At 46.7% G+C, this 20,000-nt stretch overlaps 1 protein-coding gene across 3 annotated transcripts in view; it reads right to left on the bottom strand.

Moving 5' to 3' along the window:
* LOC123745908 (uncharacterized) overlaps positions 1 to 20,000 on the bottom strand; it is a 79,809-nt gene that overhangs the window by 12,570 nt on the left and 47,239 nt on the right. For all 3 annotated transcript variants that reach the window (XR_011224990.1, XR_011224991.1, XM_069314184.1), the window contains exons 4-24: positions 19,215 to 19,345; positions 18,542 to 18,704; positions 17,942 to 18,081; positions 17,363 to 17,463; positions 13,964 to 14,079; positions 13,087 to 13,253; positions 12,139 to 12,250; positions 10,176 to 11,234; positions 9,336 to 9,515; positions 8,584 to 8,817; positions 7,714 to 7,887; positions 6,856 to 7,027; positions 6,145 to 6,290; positions 5,837 to 5,904; positions 5,162 to 5,363; positions 4,497 to 4,718; positions 3,919 to 4,113; positions 3,458 to 3,628; positions 2,926 to 3,068; positions 2,551 to 2,669; positions 1,404 to 1,512 (exon numbers count right to left, since the gene is read on the bottom strand). Coding sequence is in view for 1 of the 3 variants with exons in the window: in XM_069314184.1 (XP_069170285.1) it covers positions 1,404 to 1,512; positions 2,551 to 2,669; positions 2,926 to 3,068; positions 3,458 to 3,628; positions 3,919 to 4,113; positions 4,497 to 4,718; positions 5,162 to 5,363; positions 5,837 to 5,904; positions 6,145 to 6,290; positions 6,856 to 7,027; positions 7,714 to 7,887; positions 8,584 to 8,817; positions 9,336 to 9,515; positions 10,176 to 11,234; positions 12,139 to 12,250; positions 13,087 to 13,253; positions 13,964 to 14,079; positions 17,363 to 17,463; positions 17,942 to 18,081; positions 18,542 to 18,704; positions 19,215 to 19,345 (4,124 nt within the window). In the remaining 2 variants the exon portion in view is untranslated. The remainder of the gene's footprint in view (positions 1 to 1,403; positions 1,513 to 2,550; positions 2,670 to 2,925; positions 3,069 to 3,457; positions 3,629 to 3,918; positions 4,114 to 4,496; positions 4,719 to 5,161; positions 5,364 to 5,836; positions 5,905 to 6,144; positions 6,291 to 6,855; positions 7,028 to 7,713; positions 7,888 to 8,583; positions 8,818 to 9,335; positions 9,516 to 10,175; positions 11,235 to 12,138; positions 12,251 to 13,086; positions 13,254 to 13,963; positions 14,080 to 17,362; positions 17,464 to 17,941; positions 18,082 to 18,541; positions 18,705 to 19,214; positions 19,346 to 20,000) is intronic.

Genomic DNA, 20,000 nt, shown 5'->3' with positions numbered 1-20,000 from the left:
TGACGGTTGAGAGGCGGGACCAAAGAGCCAGAGCTCAACCCCTGCAAGCACAATTAGGTGAAGACACCTAAGAGCCCAGTAAGGTCTCTACAGTACAGTCACTCACAGCCCTGACCTTCAACTACTTGGAAATCATTTCTGACGCGTATAGCTTCATCAAACAATCATAGCGCTCAACGGAAAGGTTGATGATATTCTTGAGATATAAGAATTTTGCACCAAGACTGTAATCTTTTGTTGAATTATCTGCATGTCTCTTGCAAATTGTCTATACAGTATACCTAGGTCATAAAAGTATTTGTGTGTACGTCTGATACCATACTACTTGTGTAAAGGAGGAAATGTATATGTTTATCTCTCAGAATGTTTGGTAATATGTTTATTGTTTGTGATGGGTTTATATGTATGTATTAACACGATGTACTGAACGGGGTGAGAATAGCTTGAGCTACCTCATCCCTTTGTGTGTATTTTACCTCAAAAACTTATTTCAATTTCAATTTCAATCTCACTAACAACCGCCTTCACTGATTAACAACACATTCCCTCTGTCTCTTACGCACTTCCGTCAGATTTCTTAAACATTCTATAGAGATAAGTTCACGATAAGAAGAACTTTAGGAATATACAGAAGTAACCATAAAAACAAATCAAAGGATAATGCAATATAAGAACTTAATTTTTGTGGTAAATTGTATCTTAGGATATTATAAAGTTACATTACTGTTGAGGGTAGAAGTACTTTTGGCTACCAATATATCAAAGAACTGAATCATTTGTATACTAAGATAGGCTAGAACACTTTACTACATGACATTCCTTGAAACATCGTGAAACGTAGCATGACCAGTATTAAATAATCATGATTAAATTATTGTATTTTTTTAACTAGGGAAAGATATACCTCACTAAATGTGCATCTAAAGAGGTTTATCCACTGCGAGAAATGGCGGGAGCCTTTTGTAAAAAATCACAACATGATGTATATTCTTACTGGTAATATAAGTCATAAAAACCACGATCAAATGTTTCATGCTACATAAAAAAGGACCTGATAAAAACACCCCTTTTTCTGAAGCTAAAAGAGGGAGAGCCAGAGGAAAACAAGCCCTCTCACACGAGAGAGCTGGAGACAGGGCCTAATAGGAAGGACTGCGCCGGGATTCACGTGTTCTGTGAACAAGGTGAATCGCTGTGGAATCCTTCCTATTAGGTACTGTCTCCAGCTCTCTCATAGGACTCAAGCAAGCACTTAACAACATGAAGAACTGCACCGGGGCAGTTATAGCCCCACCCCCTGTGCCAGGTAAGTCTACTATGGGCTCACCATAGCCCGTGCTACTTGCAACGTTTGGTTCAGAGTTGCTGAATCTAAAAACAACATCAACAGCACCGGGACTCACCTTGTCGCCATGCCTAACGTGGTCCGGATGAGCGAGCAAGAGGCTGAGGTAAGCGGCCATCAATGAGGACTGGAAGCCCAGCTGAGCTACGCAGTCCTGGTAGAACATCCTGTGGAGCACAAGACAACTGCGTCAGCTCTTCCACAACCTTCCCACAACATTCACGCCCCAAATGTGCTGCCCTCAGTTGGCCTATCACAAATACCCTTCGCAGTGCTCATAATACAATGTAAAATACACATTGCATTATGAGCACTGTGAAATAAACTGTAGACATCTTACCAGAAAACTCTTAGGCCCAATTATCAATTGGTTTAGACCAAATGGCTTGGGATACATGTTACTGTGTAACTCATTTAAAACTGAACAGTAGAATATATTATCATAATCCAGGCGAGGTGTGGTAATGAAGGCTCGCAGGTTCAACTCATAACCCAACTTAAAAGCATCCTGCGAAATGATGATATAACATTTTACCTACAAGTTTAACTCCTCATACAGACTATAGCACATGTAGCTTATATTCAGTGCTGTGGACATAAGCTTGGTACACAACAAATGTATTGGACAAGCTGTTTTTGTGCAGGGCTTGTGACGTGGCAATGACAATATGGGACAACAAAAGTCATGGTGATGCTTGAGACACTGCTGCCTGAATACCTCTGCACCTGAACGTATAGTTTGTTTATGCTCAACTTACCAAAGGACAGGTCGCATATAAGGAATGGTCAGTTATCTGTGTGTGTGTGTGTGACAGAGTGGGATAATCGTTTTGACGTATGCCTTTCCATTGGAGACTTTCAGCGCCGTGGAGAAGAGGGACCTGCTGCCTGGGTAACAGCTTCTCCCCCGAATCAACCTACCCTGGCTTTGCGCCCTGGTGAGGCCACTCCAGACCGACAACCAGAGCGCAACTCCATAGTCTCCTGAGACTGATGATGCCTACTACTACCACTTCATAGTCAAGACCATATTTCTAACAATTCTCCCAATCTGTCACACACACACACAGACAACTGACCATTCCTTATATGCGACCAGTCACTCATTCCTCTCACAGCTGATCAATTTCTGGCCTACTAAGTCAACAGTTTTTCTGTAACTTTCTTTATTATTGTTTCCAAGTCTTGGGAGACGGCGGACGTACCCCGTGGCGAAGAAGAAGAGCATGGTGGTGATGCAGGCGGCCACCAGCAGGGCATTGCACACCAGATGCAGCACCTGGCTCTCCGTCAGGGTGGTGAACCCGGACACCACCAGCTGCGCCTGCCACGAGTCCCCAGCGTCAGTAACAGTGTACATCATCGTCGGTATGGGTCAAATAATATTAAGATTAGTAATGGTGATTATTATCGTTTTATTATATTAGGTGCGACTATTGCCATTGTAATTATGAAGATGATGGTGGTGGTGAAGATAATGGTTGGGATGATTACCGTAATTAGAGGATTAGTGATAGTGGCATTGATGATGATGATGATGATGATGATGATATGATGATGATGGTACGCACAACACACACCTGAGGCGAATGGGTCTCTTCCACCGCCGTCATGTTTTTGGTGAGGATCTCTATCTCCGGGGAGGTGGTGACGATGCCCTCCCCGAGGTCGGCCTCCAGCTCCAGGGTGTAGGCTGTCTCAGGGTAAAGCTGCGTCACCGTCACTGTAACAAAATACTATACATACAATATCTAATAATAAACAGGGCAAAATATACAATTCCAAGTTTAAACAATCCCACGAATACAGGAAGACATACACGAAGACAATTCTTCTTGAGATTGTAATCAAGATGACCTTCAATTGACTGATTGACTAGTTTAGTCAACCAGTTCCCTCGTCTAACACGTCGCATTTCTTACGGAGTTGAGCATTCGGTTAAAACTGGCAACGTATTAGCAACAGAGCACCGAAATCCTAACCGTTTCTCGATAGGTTAGGTGGGTTGCTTGGGTTTGTAGCTTTCTGTTTAGGCAAACAAAGTTTAGGCATTTTTTGACGGAGTTGCAAATCGAGAGAACGGGACAGTATATGTCGTAGGGCATCAATTACCTGGAGCCGAGGTAAAGGGCACCCAGTGCAGGGCTCTCTTGTATCTCTTCTCCCTCGACCTCTGGTAGGTGACGGCGAACTTGGCCGCCCACTTGAAGCTCGAGTTGTCCCACTCCATCGTCACCCAGTTCGACCCGATTACCGTCGTGATGTTGGTGAACGCCGCGCCCACTGTCACAGAAATATATCATTATACACACACACACTCTTTAGCAGGAGTTTCCTAGGTGGGCTTTAGCAGCTGGCGGATATATGTGTGTTTTAGCAGATGCTGGATATTATGTGTTTTAGCAGATGCTGGATATTATGTGTTTTGGAGTTGGTGAGTTTGTGACTTTTGTCATTTTATCCTATGTACTTAGACGTTTAATAACTAAGAATTCATGATTGAAAAACGGATTTCCCCCCACCCTTTCTTTCCTCTCAATATCTCAGACACAGGGCCTGTGTGTGGGACTCACCTGAGACCTTGTGGCTGCAGACGGCTCTGTGGGTGTTGGTACACTGCTCCACCACCACGGCCCGGGCCGCCCTCGACACTATGAGACACTCTACGGGTTGAACGTTGACGGAGGCCGTGGCTGTGGGCACCTGGGTCCCGTTCTCCAGCGTCTCCATCCCACTTTCCTCCAGCAGAGACGCGCTGCTAGGCAAAGCTGTAGGCATCAAGCATTGAAATTGAAATTGAAATAAGTTTATTGAGGTAAAATACACACAAAGGGATGAGGTAGCTCAAGCTATTCTCACCCCGTTCAGTACATCGTGTTAATACATACATAGACACACATCACAAGCAATAAACGTATTACCGAACATTCTGAAGGATAAATATATACATTTCCTAATCAAGCATCGTCGTTTAACATAAGCATCAATGGCAACGTCTAACACAGGCATCAGGCATAATGTATTATCTATATATCAGTGGCCTATGTTAGGAGGATTACATTTGTAACTTATACTACCACAAGATGAAAATATTTACCTCTGATCTTCTCCCAGACAGAAGATTTAAGACAAAACTTCCAATTGCTCTCACCTGAAGCTTTGAGTTTCATGGAGGTGTGAGAGACCCAGAGGTCGTTGTCTAACTCCAGGGCCATCCTCAGCAGCAGGTCCACCTCCTCCCGGCTGCTGACGGTGGCCAGGCTGGTGTCGCTGCCTTTGCACTCCTCGAGAGCTCCGGCGGGGCTGACGGACTCGTAGAGCGGCAGGAAGCACCGGGCGTTCACTTGGCAGTTCTCGCAGTCACATGGCGGGTCTGCGGCGGCGGTGGTGAGAGATATTGCTGCACACGCTCTCATCACTATATTATATACTACATTTATTACTATTGTTGTGTTATTCAACGAAGCCACTGACTTGTGACTTCGCTTCTTCATGGTAGACTCCACTACGTGACTCCACGACTGTTACAGCCATAGTCTACAGAGCTCCCTGTGTCTCAACTTATATCTTGCACACTCACTTCTAATGTAATATATTTTGCTAATTGTCGGTCGTCTTAAACCCACTGCCACAACCATAAATCATATTACCAGCATTGTGCTATATCCAGCAAGAGGCAGCCCAGTGTCTGTGCAACAACTTATAACTTACAACCTTCCCCCAGGCAGCAAGCATAATACAATCCACAGCCTTCCCCAATCAAACACGACCTCCCCCCCCCCCAAGAAAACAAGTACAACGCCACCCACAACTCACAAGCCAGTAGGGTGAGGGTCTCCTGGCGTCTCCTGCCATGCAACTCCTCCACTATGACAGTATAGTTGGCCCCCAGCGTCACCCCCTCCGCCTGCAGCTGGGTGCCAGAGGCCTGCATGGTGGTGTCGTGTATGGCCGTATTGGGGTGCGTCCAGTTGAAGAAGCGAACCCTCACTATGTCGTCCTCCTCGAACTCCGCCACCTGACAAGGGTCGGTATAACAATAATACAATTTATTAATAATACAAATACATTTGGACAAAAAATCGATGATCTTGAGAGCCAAGAACAACGTGCACATTGTACGCCTTGTGATCTATTCTGTGTATTAAGTTGGAAAACTGTGTATGTTTTTATTATGATCTATTCTGTGTATGTGCTGGCAACTGTGTATGATCTATTCTGTGTATTTGTTGATAACTGTGTATGTGCTGAAAAACAGATCATCAAATCAAATTGAAAATTAAAATAAATATATTCATAACTCATGCATATAGGCAAGGTTGGAGGCCTATCTCCATTATCTCCATCTATCTCCACGGCCTCCATTGGCCATGGAGGCCATTATCATCATTATTATGATGATTTATTTTGATTATTGTTATCTACATGTCCTGATTAAGTTACACTTAGTAAATAATTATTGTAATTATTGAGTAGTGATGTCTATCGTACCTTTTGTGCCCACACGATGTTGACGAAGCCGTTCTCGTTAAATGAGACCTGCAGAGGTTTCTCTGGATCTGTGGGGTCAGAGGTCAGAGATCAGGGGGCCTGATGCTAGGTAATTACGTCACTTGGCAAAAATTAACATAACTAGAAAACAAATGTCAATTTTATTCCAAATTTAACTAATTTCAGGTTTATGGTACGTTTTGGTACAATATTGTTTTTTGTTTATATATAATATAAATATAGATATAAAGACGTTCTCTCGTGTGTGTCTCTCTCTCTTCTCTCTCTCTCTCTCTGGGTATACTCACAGGTTCTGACAAGCGTGGTTACTTGTTTTCCAGTAAGGCCAACCTGCTGGATGTTGGTCGTCACACTGACGTGGTACTCAGTGTAGGGCTCGAGGCCCGTCTGCAGGAGGTCAACGGCTTCCGCGTCCAGCTTACTCGTGTGGCATCTGCAGGAGGTTCTTGCTGGTTAGGGTCATGTGGCCGGCACCAGTATGTACAACAGCGACTGTTTGCTCACTATATATTGATCAGAGGCAGACACATTAAACCTAGACGAATACCTTCTTGGTTATCTTGAGGTTATCTTGAGATGATTTCGGGGCTTTTTAGTGTCCCCGCGGCCCGGTCCTCGACCAGGCCTCCACCCCCAGGAAGCAGCCCGTAACAGCTGACTAACTCCCAGGTACCTATTTACTGCTAGGTAACAGGGGCATTCAGGGTGAAAGAAACTTTGCCCATTTGTTTCTGCCTCGTGCGGGAATCGAACCCGCGCCACAGAATTACGAGTCCTGCGCGCTATCCACCAGGCTACGAGGCCCCTTGTTCGGATTGGCTACACCAGAGGCCTTGCTCGGATTGCTCGGATTGGCTACACCAGAGGCCATGAGAAGAGACATGATCTGCACTATTCAACACACAGATATATTGAAACAAGTCTATATGAATAAGTAAATATCATTATGCAAACACCTTACTATACAAACACACACCACACTCACACACAAGACTTACAATGCAGAGTCGTTCGTAGTGTAAGGAAGGGAGTTTTTGAGACTCCTGTAGGGGCAGAAGGAGACGATGAGAGTGTCGGGCGTCCAGAACTGCTCAGTATAGTTCCAGGAGACGCTAGCTGAGGTGACGTTGGCCTTCCCCCGCTGGAGCTCCGTCACCGCATCCACCATACCTGCAGACACACACACACACGGGTAGTGGCAGGCCCTTTACCAGTACTTCTAAAGAGCATACCTGCTGCTGACTGCTTGACTGACTGTGCCAGGAATATATGTATGTGCTTGCATAGCCCTGCGTATTTATGCAAGTGTATTTATAAGTATAGTTATACATCATACATACTTACACTGAAACAACAACCCCCCTCCCAAAAAAAAAAAAAAAAAAAAAAAAAAAAAAAAAAAAAAAAAAAAAAAAAAAAAAAAAAAAAAATAAAATAAAAAAAAAAAAAAAAAAAAAAACAACCCGATATCAGAAGCACAGTGGAGCTTACAGATGCCAGACACATTAGATCCTACAAACACCTGAAACACACCACTGAGGCAGCAGGTTATCTTGAGGTGATCTTGAGATGATTTCGGGGCTTTAGTGTCCCCGCGGCCAAGTCCTCGACCAGGGCTCCACCCCCAGGAAGCAGCCCGTGACAGCTGACTAACATCCAGGTACCTATTTTACTGCTAGGTAACAGGGGCATAGGGTGAAAGAAACTCTGCCCATTGTTTCTCGCCGGCGCCCGGGATCGAACCCGGGACCACAGGATCACAAGTCCAGTGTGCTGTCCCCAGATAACAGACTCAGTAACACAGGAGCTTGCAGTCAGCAGTCTCGCCCTTAAAATATACCGGAAAAGGGTCTTACTTTCTGGATTGAATTCGCAGACGGTCGGAAGAAGCGCACTGCAGACCTCTCCGCTCCAGCTGTACTGGTACTTGCCCCAGCTGGCTTTAATGCAGCAGGTGGTGCTCGACAGCTGGGCGTTGGTGGAGGAGAGCAGTGATTGCTGCCAGATGGAGCCGTCAGTCCACACGTTACCTGCAAGGTATTTGGGAAAATGTTGTGACAAAAGCATCGAATTCTATATTTTCTTCAAAGGCATCGTCTTTTTATTTTTATTTTCCTCAGAATCAAGCAATTCCCTGTTTTCTTCACGTCCAGGAAATTACAGTCTATACAAGTTATGTAATGTTATGTACCTGAAAATTTTATATATATAAGAAAAAGTAATTAAATACTGTAGGAGGGGACGAAGGACTTGACTTTACACGTCAAGGCTTTCCACACGCGGACAAGTGCGACTCTCTGAAGTGAAATCTGTGGTAATGGAGCCTCACCTGTGCTGTCAGGTAGGGACCTCTTTAAGGTCTTTGTTTGCAAATACTGACAGGCTAATAACCATTCTTTGGTAATAATGCTAAATTGTGGAATAGACAAATACTCAAGTACGAAGGTGTTACATGAGAAAACAGTGTACTCAGAACTGTGTATATGTTGTTTGCTTGTTTACCACCCTTCTACTCGAGTATCTGTCTCGGGCTAAAGAAACCTCACCTGTGCTGATGAAGCCTCGCCTGTGCTAATGAAGCCTCGCCTGTGCTAATGAAGCCTCGCCTGTGCTAATGAAGCCTCGCCTGTGCTAATGAAGCCTCGCCTGTGCTAATGAAGCCTCGCCTGTGCTAATGAAGCCTCGCCTGTGCTAATGAAGCCTCGCCTGTGCTAATGAAGCCTCACCTGTGTAATCGGGACACATGTTGAGCCCTATCCAGTAGGTGTCGAGAGTAGGCGCCGAAGACCCCTGAAGCAAGGCGTCACGCAGGAGGTCAGCCTCGTTGAGCGTCGGGAGGGAAACGAGAGAGCCGTCGCCCCGCTGGCACTGTGCCTCCTGCCGCTCCCACCCCGCCCTGTTCTCCGTCACGGTGTACACCAACAGCTCCCCCTCCAGCTCCGTCAGGAGTAGTGGTAGCGCTGCCGATGACGGAGAAGCACATAAGGGTAAAGTGAGGAGCAGGACGAAGTGAACAACGAAGAAAAAATATAAGATTTTAATAGGAATAAGCAGAGGTGTGAGGGTGAACAGAAGGGCCGGGAGAATCTTGCAAACTTCAGCAGTGATCAGCGGAGACACAGCTCAAGGGGAAAAATATATGTGGAGAATGTTAGGAGCGGTAAATGGCCGTCATTATTATTATTAGCATAATATTTAATGTTCATTTTGGATAGGCTTGGCATGTTAGAATATAATGTAGTAAAGCAAACATACACACACAGTTTCGCAGAGTGGTAGATAGTTGGGACAAGTTAGGTGAGAAGGTGGTGGAGGCCAAAACCGTCAGTAGTGTCAAAGCGATATACGACAAAGAGTACTGGGAAGACGGGACACCATGGGCATAGCTCTCATCCTGTAACTACACTTAGGTAATCACACACACACACACCAGCCCAATATGAAGCACACACATAAAGTACCTCCCCCCCCTCCTCACCTGTGTAAGCCTTGATGGTGCCGCACTCGACAGAGACCAGACCGAAGTGGCAAGTGAGGCGGATCAAGTACTCCGTCTGGAAGGTGAGCTGCGGCATCTCCACCCCCACCACCAGCTCTCCCCCGACCCTGCTGCGAACTCCCACATTCCCTCGACCACTCACGTTTGCGGTCCAGTTCTCTGTCAAGCAAAGAAAACAAACCAAATAAGCGCAGTTAAAAGATTATATATATATATACACACTACCATTACGGTTTTATTTAGTAGGTTTGGATAGAGTTATTTTATTAAATGTGGATTTAAATTTAGCGTTTTTTTAGCGTTTAGCATTATTTTTTAATTTACTTTTTTTGGTGCTAAGGAGGATCGTTGATAGTTTTGTGTGTTATGAGTGTGTTATAGAGCTTAGAGTGTGTTATAGAGCTTAGAGTGTGTTATAGAGCTTAGAGTGTGTTATAGAGCTTAGAGTGTGTTATAGAGCTTAGAGTGTGTTATAGGCGGCTGAGATCACCCGAGGTTTTAGGAGTACTTACATATATTTTGCTGTTGAGAACAGTCTTTGTTTTAGCAAGTTGCCTAAGTAATTTTGTGTTATCACAGTGATACATGTATGCTATCACAGTGATATATGTGTGTGTTATCAGTGATACATGTGTGTTATCACAGTGATAACACAAAACCCAGCAAGAAGCGAAGCCGTCACTATACCAACCACGCTGAAGTGGTTGGGTAGTTAAGTGGCAACAGATAGAGAAATCATCGCTGTGATACACACACACACACGTGCGTGCGTGCGTGCGTGCGTGTGTGTGTGTGGGGGGGGGGGTTATGTAGACTCACCAGCGCCCCCAGCGGTGATCACCACCGTGTAGAGGAAGGCCGTCCCTTCATCCCACGTCTCCGGCACGAAGAACGACTCCTGGTACTCCGCCTCGAAGTCCACGTCGCCGCTTCCGACGTCCTCCTCGTCGCCCGTCGACGTGGTGGACGTGCTACTTGTAGTGTCGGTGCTGCTTGGAGTGCTGCCTGTAGTACTGGCTGCAGTGCTGGCTGTAGTGCTGGCTGTAGTGCTGGCTGTAGTGCTGCCTGTAGTGCTGATCGTAGTGGTGCCACTTGTAGTGCTGCTGCCTGTAGTGATGCCACTTGTAGTGCTGCCTGTAGTGCTGCTACTTGTAGTTCTGCCCGTAGTATTGCCACTTGTAGAGCTGCCTGTAGTACTGCTGCTTGTAGAGCTACCTGTAGTACTGCTGCTTGTAGCGCTGCCTGTAGTACTGGCACTTGTAGTGCTGCCCGTAGTACTGGCACTTGTAGTACTGCCTGTAGTACTGGCACTTGTAGTACTGCCTGTAGTACTGGCACTTGTAGTGCTGCTTGTAGTACTGCCTGTAGTACTGGCACTTGTAGTGCTGCTTGTAGTACTGCCTGTAGTACTGGCACTTGTAGTGCTGCTTGTAGTACTGCCCGTAGCGCTGCCACTTGTACTGGCACTCGTAGTGTTACCACCAGTGCCACTCGTGGAGTTGCCCGCAGCGCCACCCGTAGTATTACCAGCAGTGCCACCTGTAGTGTTACCAGCAGTGCCACTCGTAGAACCACCTGTAGTACCACCCACAGTGCCGCCCCCCGTGCTACCTGAAGTCCCACTTGCCGTGCCGCCCGAAGTGCCGCCGCCGGCGCCCCCCGTCATAGCTTCGTCATACTGCGAGGCGCCCGTCTCCTCTGCGGCGGCGGCGGCAGCGGCCCCGGTCTCCTGCTGCAGGGACGCGCCCACCACCCGGGCCGGCAGCCACGTCACCATGAGCGTCCCGTTCCAGACGATATCGGCGGCCAGATCCACGTCGGCGACGAAGGCCCCGTAGCCGCTGGTGAGCGTCGAGAGCTTCACGTCCGCCCACGCGACTGAAACAGGCAATCATGGTTTACCTTACCCCTGGAACCATCTTACCCCTGGAACCATCTTACCCCCTGGAACCATCTTACCCCCTGGAACCATCTTACCCCTGGAACCATTTTACCCCCTGGAACCATCTTACCCCTGGAACCATCTTACCCCTGGAACGACCTTACTCTTGGACCACGTGGTTGTGGTGCAGGGGTAAAGTACGCCAGGTCGTTGGTTCCAATCCATGTATTGCTCCAACTGATATTCTCAATTATATTATTGATGGTAATATGATGCTAATATTGATGACTATAGTAATAATTGTGATGGTAATACTGTTACGGCTTGAAAGTAATAGTAATATTGATAATAGTAACATTATTGATGATAATAATACTGTTAAAGAGAGAGAGAGAGAGAGAGAGAGAGAGAGAGAGAGAGAGAGAGAGAGAGAGAGAGAGAGAGAGAGAGAGAGAGAGAGAGAGAGAGAGAGAGAGAGAGACAGACAGAGAGAGAAAGAGAGAGAAAGAGAGAGAGAGAGAGAGAGAGAGAGAGAGAGAGAGAGAGAGAGAGAGAGAGAGAGAGAGAGAGAGAGAGAGAGAGAGAGAGAGAGAGAGAGAGAGAGAGAGAGACAGAGAGAGAGAGAGAGAGAGACAGAGAGAGAGAGAGAGAGAGACAGAGAGAGAGAGAGAGAGACAGAGAGAGAGAGAGAGAGAGAGAGAGAGAGAGAGAGAGAGAGAGAGAGAGAGAGAGAGAGAGAGAGAGAGAGAGAGAGAGAGAGAGAGAGAGAGAGACAGAGAGAGACAGAGAGAGAGAGAGAGAGAGAGAGAGAGAGAGAGAGAGAGAGAGAGAGAGAGAGAGAGAGAGAGAGAGAGAGAGAGAGAGAGAGAGAGAGAGAGAGAGAGAGAGAGAGATACTTACTAGCGTGCAGTTCGAAGTCAAATTTGGCAAGGGGTCTGTCATCGGCCCACGGCAGGAAGGACACGGTGTACACGTTGCCTTCCTCCACACCAGTCGCCAAGGTTTTGTTGTCCTGCACCGACAGAGGTCAAGGGTCACAAGCAGATGCAGGCCAAGGGTCACGAGCAGGTGTAGGTCAAGGGTCATGGGCAGGTGCAGGCCAAGGTCACGAGCAGGTGCAGGTCAAGGGTCATGGGCAGGTGCAGGCCAAGGTCACGAGCAGGTGCAGGTCAAGGGTCATGGGCAGGTGCAGGCCAAGGAGGGACAAACAGAGACAAAGATAAAATATGTTAACCGCAGTTGTAAACATATGAAAGACATGGTTTTATAATGAGTTAGTATAGCTGTAAATATACCGGCATAGAGGGAAAAACGTTACCCCGAGTATGACTACTTGTTCGGGCAAAAGACCAGAGTACTCAAAGTTACAGGTTTGGACTCTGATATATTTATGAATCAAGAGCAGATCGTGTGATACAGAGTGGTAGATCAATCTCCCTCAGTTGACTGGACATTTTATGTTTTTTTGTAAAGCCACTAAAGACTTAGGTATACCATACTCTGGATACTAGAAATTGAAATGACACTTGCTTCCTTCAGCGGGAATAGAGACCTGGGAACCTTGGATAATTATAACCCTGGAAACACAAACCGAAACTGTCTCTATTTTCCGCTTGTTACAACTTGTAATAAAGTTGTTACTTCTTGGCTTAACGTGTTTATGACGTATTAGAACGTTGTTACAACTTGCTATATTGGTTGTTATAACTGGTTAGGAGGTGTTAAAACTTGTTCGAACGTTGTACCAACGTCGTAATTTCGGTGTGTGTTTGGCGGGATAAAGTCTAAATTCCTCCGAAGCTTGGATGAGACTCCCAGAAAGCAGAGAACACCTCCCACAGGACTAACGTTCTTGTTGAGGGTCTTCTCCTTGGTGACGTTGGAGCCGCTGGTGTCGGTGATCCGGAGGAGCACTGTAGGTGTGAGCCAGCCGTTGGTGTCGGTGCTCCAGCTCAGCTCCACCACCCCGCTCCCCACCACCGCCGCCTGCAGCTTCGACGGCGCACGGAACACCACTACCCGGAACATAAAAACAACATATGAGTCAATCAAACTGAGGAAGGGCTAAGGGATCCAGTAAGTTCAGTAGAACTTCGGTTTCAACTCTTTTACCCTGTCGTAGCTCAGTCGATTAAGGCAGTGTCTGGGATGCTCCCGGACGCAGGTTCGATTCCTCGTCACGGCCCTTGTAGATTTGTTCACAGGCCTATTGGTCCATGTGGGGCAGCTCCTATTTATATACACCCAAACTCATTCATATATATATATGTCTAACCTTCGCTTGAAACCATCCATCGATCTCAAGAATGAAGGACATTGCATAGAACAAATATTTTACATCATGCATCTTTAAGACTTCAATAGGTATAAAATATTCCTGTTATATATATTGATAAAAAGAGTCACTAAATTACTTATCATAGTCCTAAAGTAGTAGTAAACAATTCCCATGAATGACTGACGAAACTATTTAAACTTCCAGCTGTGCAGCGAGGCCTGCCTCTCAGCTGTGCAGGGAGGCCTACCTCTCAGCTGTGCAGGGAGGCCTGCCTCTCAGCTGTGCAGGGAGGCCTGCCTCTCAGCTGTGCAGGGAGGCCTACCTCTCAGCTGTGCAGGGAGGCCTGCCTCTCAGCTGTGCAGGGAGGCCTGCCTCTCAGCTGTGCAGGGAGGCCTACCTCTCAGCTGTGCAGGGAGGCCTACCTCTCAGCTGTTCAGGGAGGCGTACCTTGCTCGGTGCAGGCGACATCTTGGGGGTCACACACGTCCAGGATGGCCAGGATGCCGTCGGAGCCGCAGGTGAGGTTGAGCCCCGGCAGCACACACGTCAAAGACACGTTGTACCTGTAACAAGAGAACCATTACCGCCCAGTTTCCACACCTCGAGGAGGGCCTCCTCGCTCATACAAAAGAGGGTATATAAATATATATATCCCAATAGGGATATACACGGGAGACATCTCCCGTCACGCAGGGTGCAATCACACCTCCACAGATCTCCAATATCAGCTATTGATACTGGTAATGGCTCAAAAGGGCCACCACTTACGGGCTATTCATGCCCGTGCCACCTTTTGGGTGGCTTAATCTTCATCAATCTTAGGGATATGCTCCGGTTAATGAGGCATCGAGGGAGTATGCTGCCTCTCGGCTTCACAATCTTGCTAAGACTGTGATCTCTCAGGCTCTTGAAGCAGGTGTTAAAACATCATAGATCTGATTTGCTCCACTGTCAGTAGCACTGTTGTGGCTAGTACTCTCCGCTGTCCAGCTACCAGCACTGTGGCGCCTTCTCACACTGATGACATATGCTTTGTTATACCACTGCTCGGGCCATCGGCACCAACATCACTGTACGCGCTGGAAATATACCCACCACACATCATTCCTATGAACGACATAGCTGCGAACCTTGGAGTAACGTGACAATAACTCCTGTTTCTTGGTGTGCATCGCTGGGTGAGAACAAAGAGCCGTTGACTACATCAACGAGCCGTTGAGCACATCAACGCTACAAGAGATTGATGGCCCACACCCCCAGCATTACCAGAGGGGGCCGCACAAACCACTCACCATAAAACTAACGCCCCCCGCTTAAAAGATATAGAATTACAGCTATCATAATACCGTTGACCACAATATATTGTGCTTGTAAATAACAGCCTTCAGAGACCTTTAAGAACGCAAATGATGCCTTTGGACGCCGATGACTCTTAAGAGAATTCGTGGAATTTATGTATCTGTTAGAAGTAATAGAATACAATTTATAACTTGGTTTGGTTACTCGGTCCGTTGTCCTGGAAACCAGAAAATATTTCTAATATCCAATATCTAATAATAAGTATAGGATATCCAGCTATCCCAGCGGGCAAAATATGCTCGGGTAACGTTGATTCATCTCGTTATCAACGGTGAATCATCTTGTTATCAACGTTGATTCATCTCGTTATCAACGGTGAATCATCTTGTTATCAACGTTGATTCATCTCGTTATCAACGGTGAATCATCTCGTTATCAACGGTGAATCATCTCGTTATCAACGATGATTCATCTCGTTATCAACGATGATTCATCTCGTTATCAACGGTGAATCATCCCCTTATCAACGGTGAATCATCTCGTTATCAACGCTGATTCATCATTAAACCACCGTCGTATTATTACCATGTGCCATATTTACCTGAATGTACCCGAGGGGCTACGAACACTAGTGGCCTCGAAGAGGACAGGAAGCCGGCGGCTTGTCAAAGGTCCCCCAATACACTTGAGTGACGTCAAATAAGTAGCATTACTGCGGTTGAAATGTCTTTATGTACGTCTTAGCCCAAACGTTTTGATTTCATCATATTTAATTACAAACGTTTGACAGGTTAATATTATCAAGTGTTCAGGAAATATATAACTAGCGTCCTTATTAGCAGTTGTTTGTTTGTTTGTTTGTTGGGCTTCGACAGTGTATTATAATTACAATAATATTATTATTAATAATAAGTTATTAATAATAATAATAATATTAATAATAATAATGTATAATAATATTAATAATAACTAATTAATAACTTACTGTTCACCTAACAGTAAATAAGTACTCGGGAGTTAGATAACTGTTGTGGGTTGTATCCTGCGGGAGGCGAGTTGTTACCCAAGGGTCGTGGGGTGGGGGGGGGGGGTTGTTTCGAAAAGTGCAAATATTGGCTTCCTGTCCCCGTTGACGGGAACCATTCCTTTGTTGATGTCAAGACGGTATTAAAACTGGTATTTAATGGGAGGGGTCAAGCCTCATTTAATATAGATTTACGAGTGACTAGTTTGATTGATAACTTAGGAAAATAAGATGTCGGCTCACGGGAGACATCTCCCGTCACGCAGGGTTCAGTCGCACCTCCACAGATCTCCAGTATCAGCTCTTGATACTGGTAATGGCTCAAAAGGGCCACCACTTACGGGCTATTCATGCCAGTAGCTACCTTTTGGGTGGCTTAATCTTCATCAATCGCCAATCAATCAAGATGTTGGCTCATGCGTTTCGCAGAGACATCTTTTATACATTGTTGATTCTTAATACATGTCTTGGCATGTCTTGTGAGGTGGCCGGAGGCCTCCCGAGCTATCTTAATTTTTGTTATACTTTTTTTACGGTGTTCCGACGGTGATCGTAAGGAGGCCAGCACCCGGCCCAGCTAGCTTGCTTGCTGCTTTTGTCTAGTTCAAAAATGAGCGTGAGTAAACAACCTTCCAATTGAAAAGACCATTTTCTAAGCCACTAGAGTCCTGTTGACCAGACCACACACTAGAAGGTGAAGGGACGACGACGTTTCGGTCCGTCCTGGACCATTCTCACAATCGACTTGAGAATGGTCCAGGACAGACCGAAACGTCGTCGTCCCTTCACCTTCTAGTGTGTGGTCTGGTCAACATAATTTAGCCACGTTATTGTGACTCATCTCCTCCACTAGAGTCCTTTTTTGCTTTCACATCCGCTATATGGCGCCCAACAGCCATTCTTTCTGACATCCGTTTGCATAAATCTTGCTGCTCGTGACTTTGTGCAGTGTACTGTGTATAGTGGACAAAGTTACTGCACTTAAGTGTTCTGATGGTCGTGCGTGAGGCGAAGTCTCTAGGGAGAGACAGCTTTACTTCTCCCCCCCCCACCCCTCCCCCCTGACTATACCCAGCTGTCCTCCACCAAAAAGGATCACAAATCAGTTCTGAACATGGCGTAAACCTTCGCTCCTTCCAAACCAGGTTATATATATCAATATTAGTGGTCCGGAACATAATTGCATGTGTGCATGTTTGTGTGTACTCATCTGATTGTACTCTTCTAAATGTGCTTGTGAGGGTTGAGCTTCAACTCTTTGGGTGCGGCGTCTCGACTGTCAATCGTCAATTGCAGGCGATGAGTCACAATAACGTGGCAAAAGTATGTTGACCAGACCACACACTAGAAGGTGAAGGGACGACGATGTTTCCGTCCGTCCTGGACCATACTCAAGTCAATCGACTTGAGAATGGTCCAGGACGGACCGAAACGTCGTCGTCGTCCCTTCACCTTCTAGTGTGTGGTCTGGTCAACAATCGTCAATTGTTCAGTGTCACTACGTCAACAAAACAAACACTCACGTGGCTCCCCAGAGTGGAGCTGGACGCATGTAGCGAAGAGCCTGCACCGTCGTCTCCAGCGTCAGGTTCTCCTCCCCGCCGCCACTACGCTCCAAACGCACCTGCGGGAAGAGGTCAAAGGGTAACAGGTCACAGATCACGGAAAAGCAAGAGAGAGAGAGAGAGAGAGAGAGAGAGAGAGAGAGAGAGAGAGAGAGAGAGAGAGAGAGAGAGAGAGAGAGAGAGAGAGAGAGAGAGAGAGAGAGAGAGAGAGAGAGAGAGAGAGAGAGAGAAAGATTTCAATGGAAGAGACCTGCGGAGTCAGAAGGCCAAGGTCGCGATAAAGGATGACTGAGTAGGGTATTTGGGATTGGGGGGGGGGGAGGGGGGAAGGGACAGAATAGCACCATTTCTATTCATCAACTTCGATGAGGGGAAATGTAGGTCGATTTCCCCTTCTTCACGGGAGGCATAGTGGCAGGCCCCGACCCTCTCCTGTAACACATCACATAAAGTCACTTTTAGTCCTGGCCTCGGACGGACAAACATGTTTGACAGATAAAGATAAACAGTAATAAAGTTGTCCCGTCTTGTACTGACCATATAATCGGTGGTGGTGAGGTTGAGTTCGACGAGGGAGCCTTCGTCCACCGGCATCATCACCAGAGGCACGCTCCACGTGGCCACCACCCACCCACTCGGCTCCACCTCCAGCTGCACGCCACTCACAGGCTCCACCCCTGAGTGACGGCGTGTTACGGCGCACGCAGGTCGTCCGTGTCAACCAGCAGGCGTAGGGCGTGGGCGTGGATCAATGGGCGTGTGATGACGTTAGTGTTCCATAAGGCGTTTGACGTGGGCGTGTAAAAGGATTACAACGTTATTAAAGGTGTTTATAGAGAGTGGCAGCGAGCCCCGGGAAGAGGCTCTGGGCAAGGCTAGCGACCACTAGCGTCAGGTGTGTGTACATCTTGCAAGAGCTAAATTTACTTTAAAGGGTAAATGGGCCCACAAATGAGAACTGATTATCACTGTCGTAGTGAGAACTGATCAATGTCGATTTGAAGGGGTGACAGGATAAGCAGCCTACTAAAATGCAGTTGTTGATACTGTCCAAAACTACTATAGCTGATGCTATCATCACCACTTATGGTACTAATATTACCACAACAACACAGGAGACAAGCATGGTGGCCTGACCTTTGGGACACCCGAGCAGCTCCAGGCGCAGGCACTTGGTAAGGTTGCCGATGGAGCGGATGTCGGTGCTGAAGCGCAGACGAAGGTAGCGCAGCAGGAGGAGTGTGGGCAGCGGCTGAGTGGTCACCGCGCCTACCTCCGTGTGGGAGTCGCTGGCGAAGAACTGACGAGGCACCAGGATGGAGTAAGGGTTACAGGTCATTACGTACACATGATGGTTCCTCAAGCTTTCTAAGATTATGGTGCTATTTAAAGTGTGCTTAAGCTGATTTCGGGTGAATGTAGAGGGTGAAACTAGGTTAGGTTTAGTTAGGTTAGTTTTACACGCATTAACATGCAGAAAGAGGCGCTACTGGTGAAAGCTGTAGCTTTGCAAAGTAAGTGTAATCTTAACCAACGGTGATATACCCAATTTCCCATTAAGATCCACAATTTAGTTTTCTATTTAATGCAATGAAGACGGGTTATAGGGGTCGGAGGACGTCACCAAGTGTGTGAGGAGATAACTCCTTTCTTTGACGAACACCTTTCTTTCTCCCTATCTCCTATTTCCCTCCCCCTTCTTCATCCACTGCCTGAGTGCCTGCCTTCCTCCCTATTTCCCTCTCTCCCTCCTTATCTCCATCCCTCCCTCCTTCCCTCCCTCTCTCCCTCTCTCTCTCTCTCCCCTCACCTGTAACTCCTTGCCGCAACAGGTGACCCAGTCATTGGCGGTCAGGTTAGTGGAGCCCAGAAGCTTGAAGGTGATGTGGTAGTAATAATTCTTGGGGTAGAGGCTGAGAGGCGGACCTTGCGTCTGGATACCTGCAAGGTGAGACATCTATATTGAGTAGGAAGTGAGACTGTATGGTGAGATAGTGACGCCGGAGAGATCGTAGGCAGGTACGAGAAAAGACTAAAGGAATTCCATCTGTCGTCTTTAGAAGATAGAAGACTTAAGAAACGCCTAGGGATATTGATAGTGCAGATAAGGATAGAATATTTAGTACGGGGGTTACATGATCAAGGGGACACAGGTGGAAATGAATTCCCAGATGAGCCCCGGCGACATTTGCAAGCCTTTTTTTTACAGTGTCAAGGAAGTGAATAAGTGCAACGGACTGACAAGTGAAGTGATGAAGGCAGTCTATAGGCTTTACAGAGCGTTACATGTATTGTAGATATAATAGAGCCCAAGGAGCTAAGAATCATATCCTCTAGTTCTTTGAAGGTTAAGAGGCAGAACCAAAGAGTAGAAATTCAACTCCCTCTCAATCACAAATAGGTGAGCACACACACACACACACACACACACACACACACACACACACACACACACACACACACACACACACACACACACACACATTAAGGGGCCTCGTAGCCTGGTGGATAGCGCGCAGGACTCGTAATTCTGTGGCGCGGGTTCGATTCCCGCACGAGGCAGAAACAAATGGGCAAAGTTTCTTTCACCCTAAGT

The sequence above is a fragment of the Procambarus clarkii genome, chromosome 78 (assembly GCF_040958095.1).
Source record: "Procambarus clarkii isolate CNS0578487 chromosome 78, FALCON_Pclarkii_2.0, whole genome shotgun sequence".
NCBI classification, from domain to species: Eukaryota; Metazoa; Arthropoda; class Malacostraca; order Decapoda; family Cambaridae; genus Procambarus; species Procambarus clarkii.
This window is presented reverse-complemented; position numbering and strand designations above follow the sequence as displayed.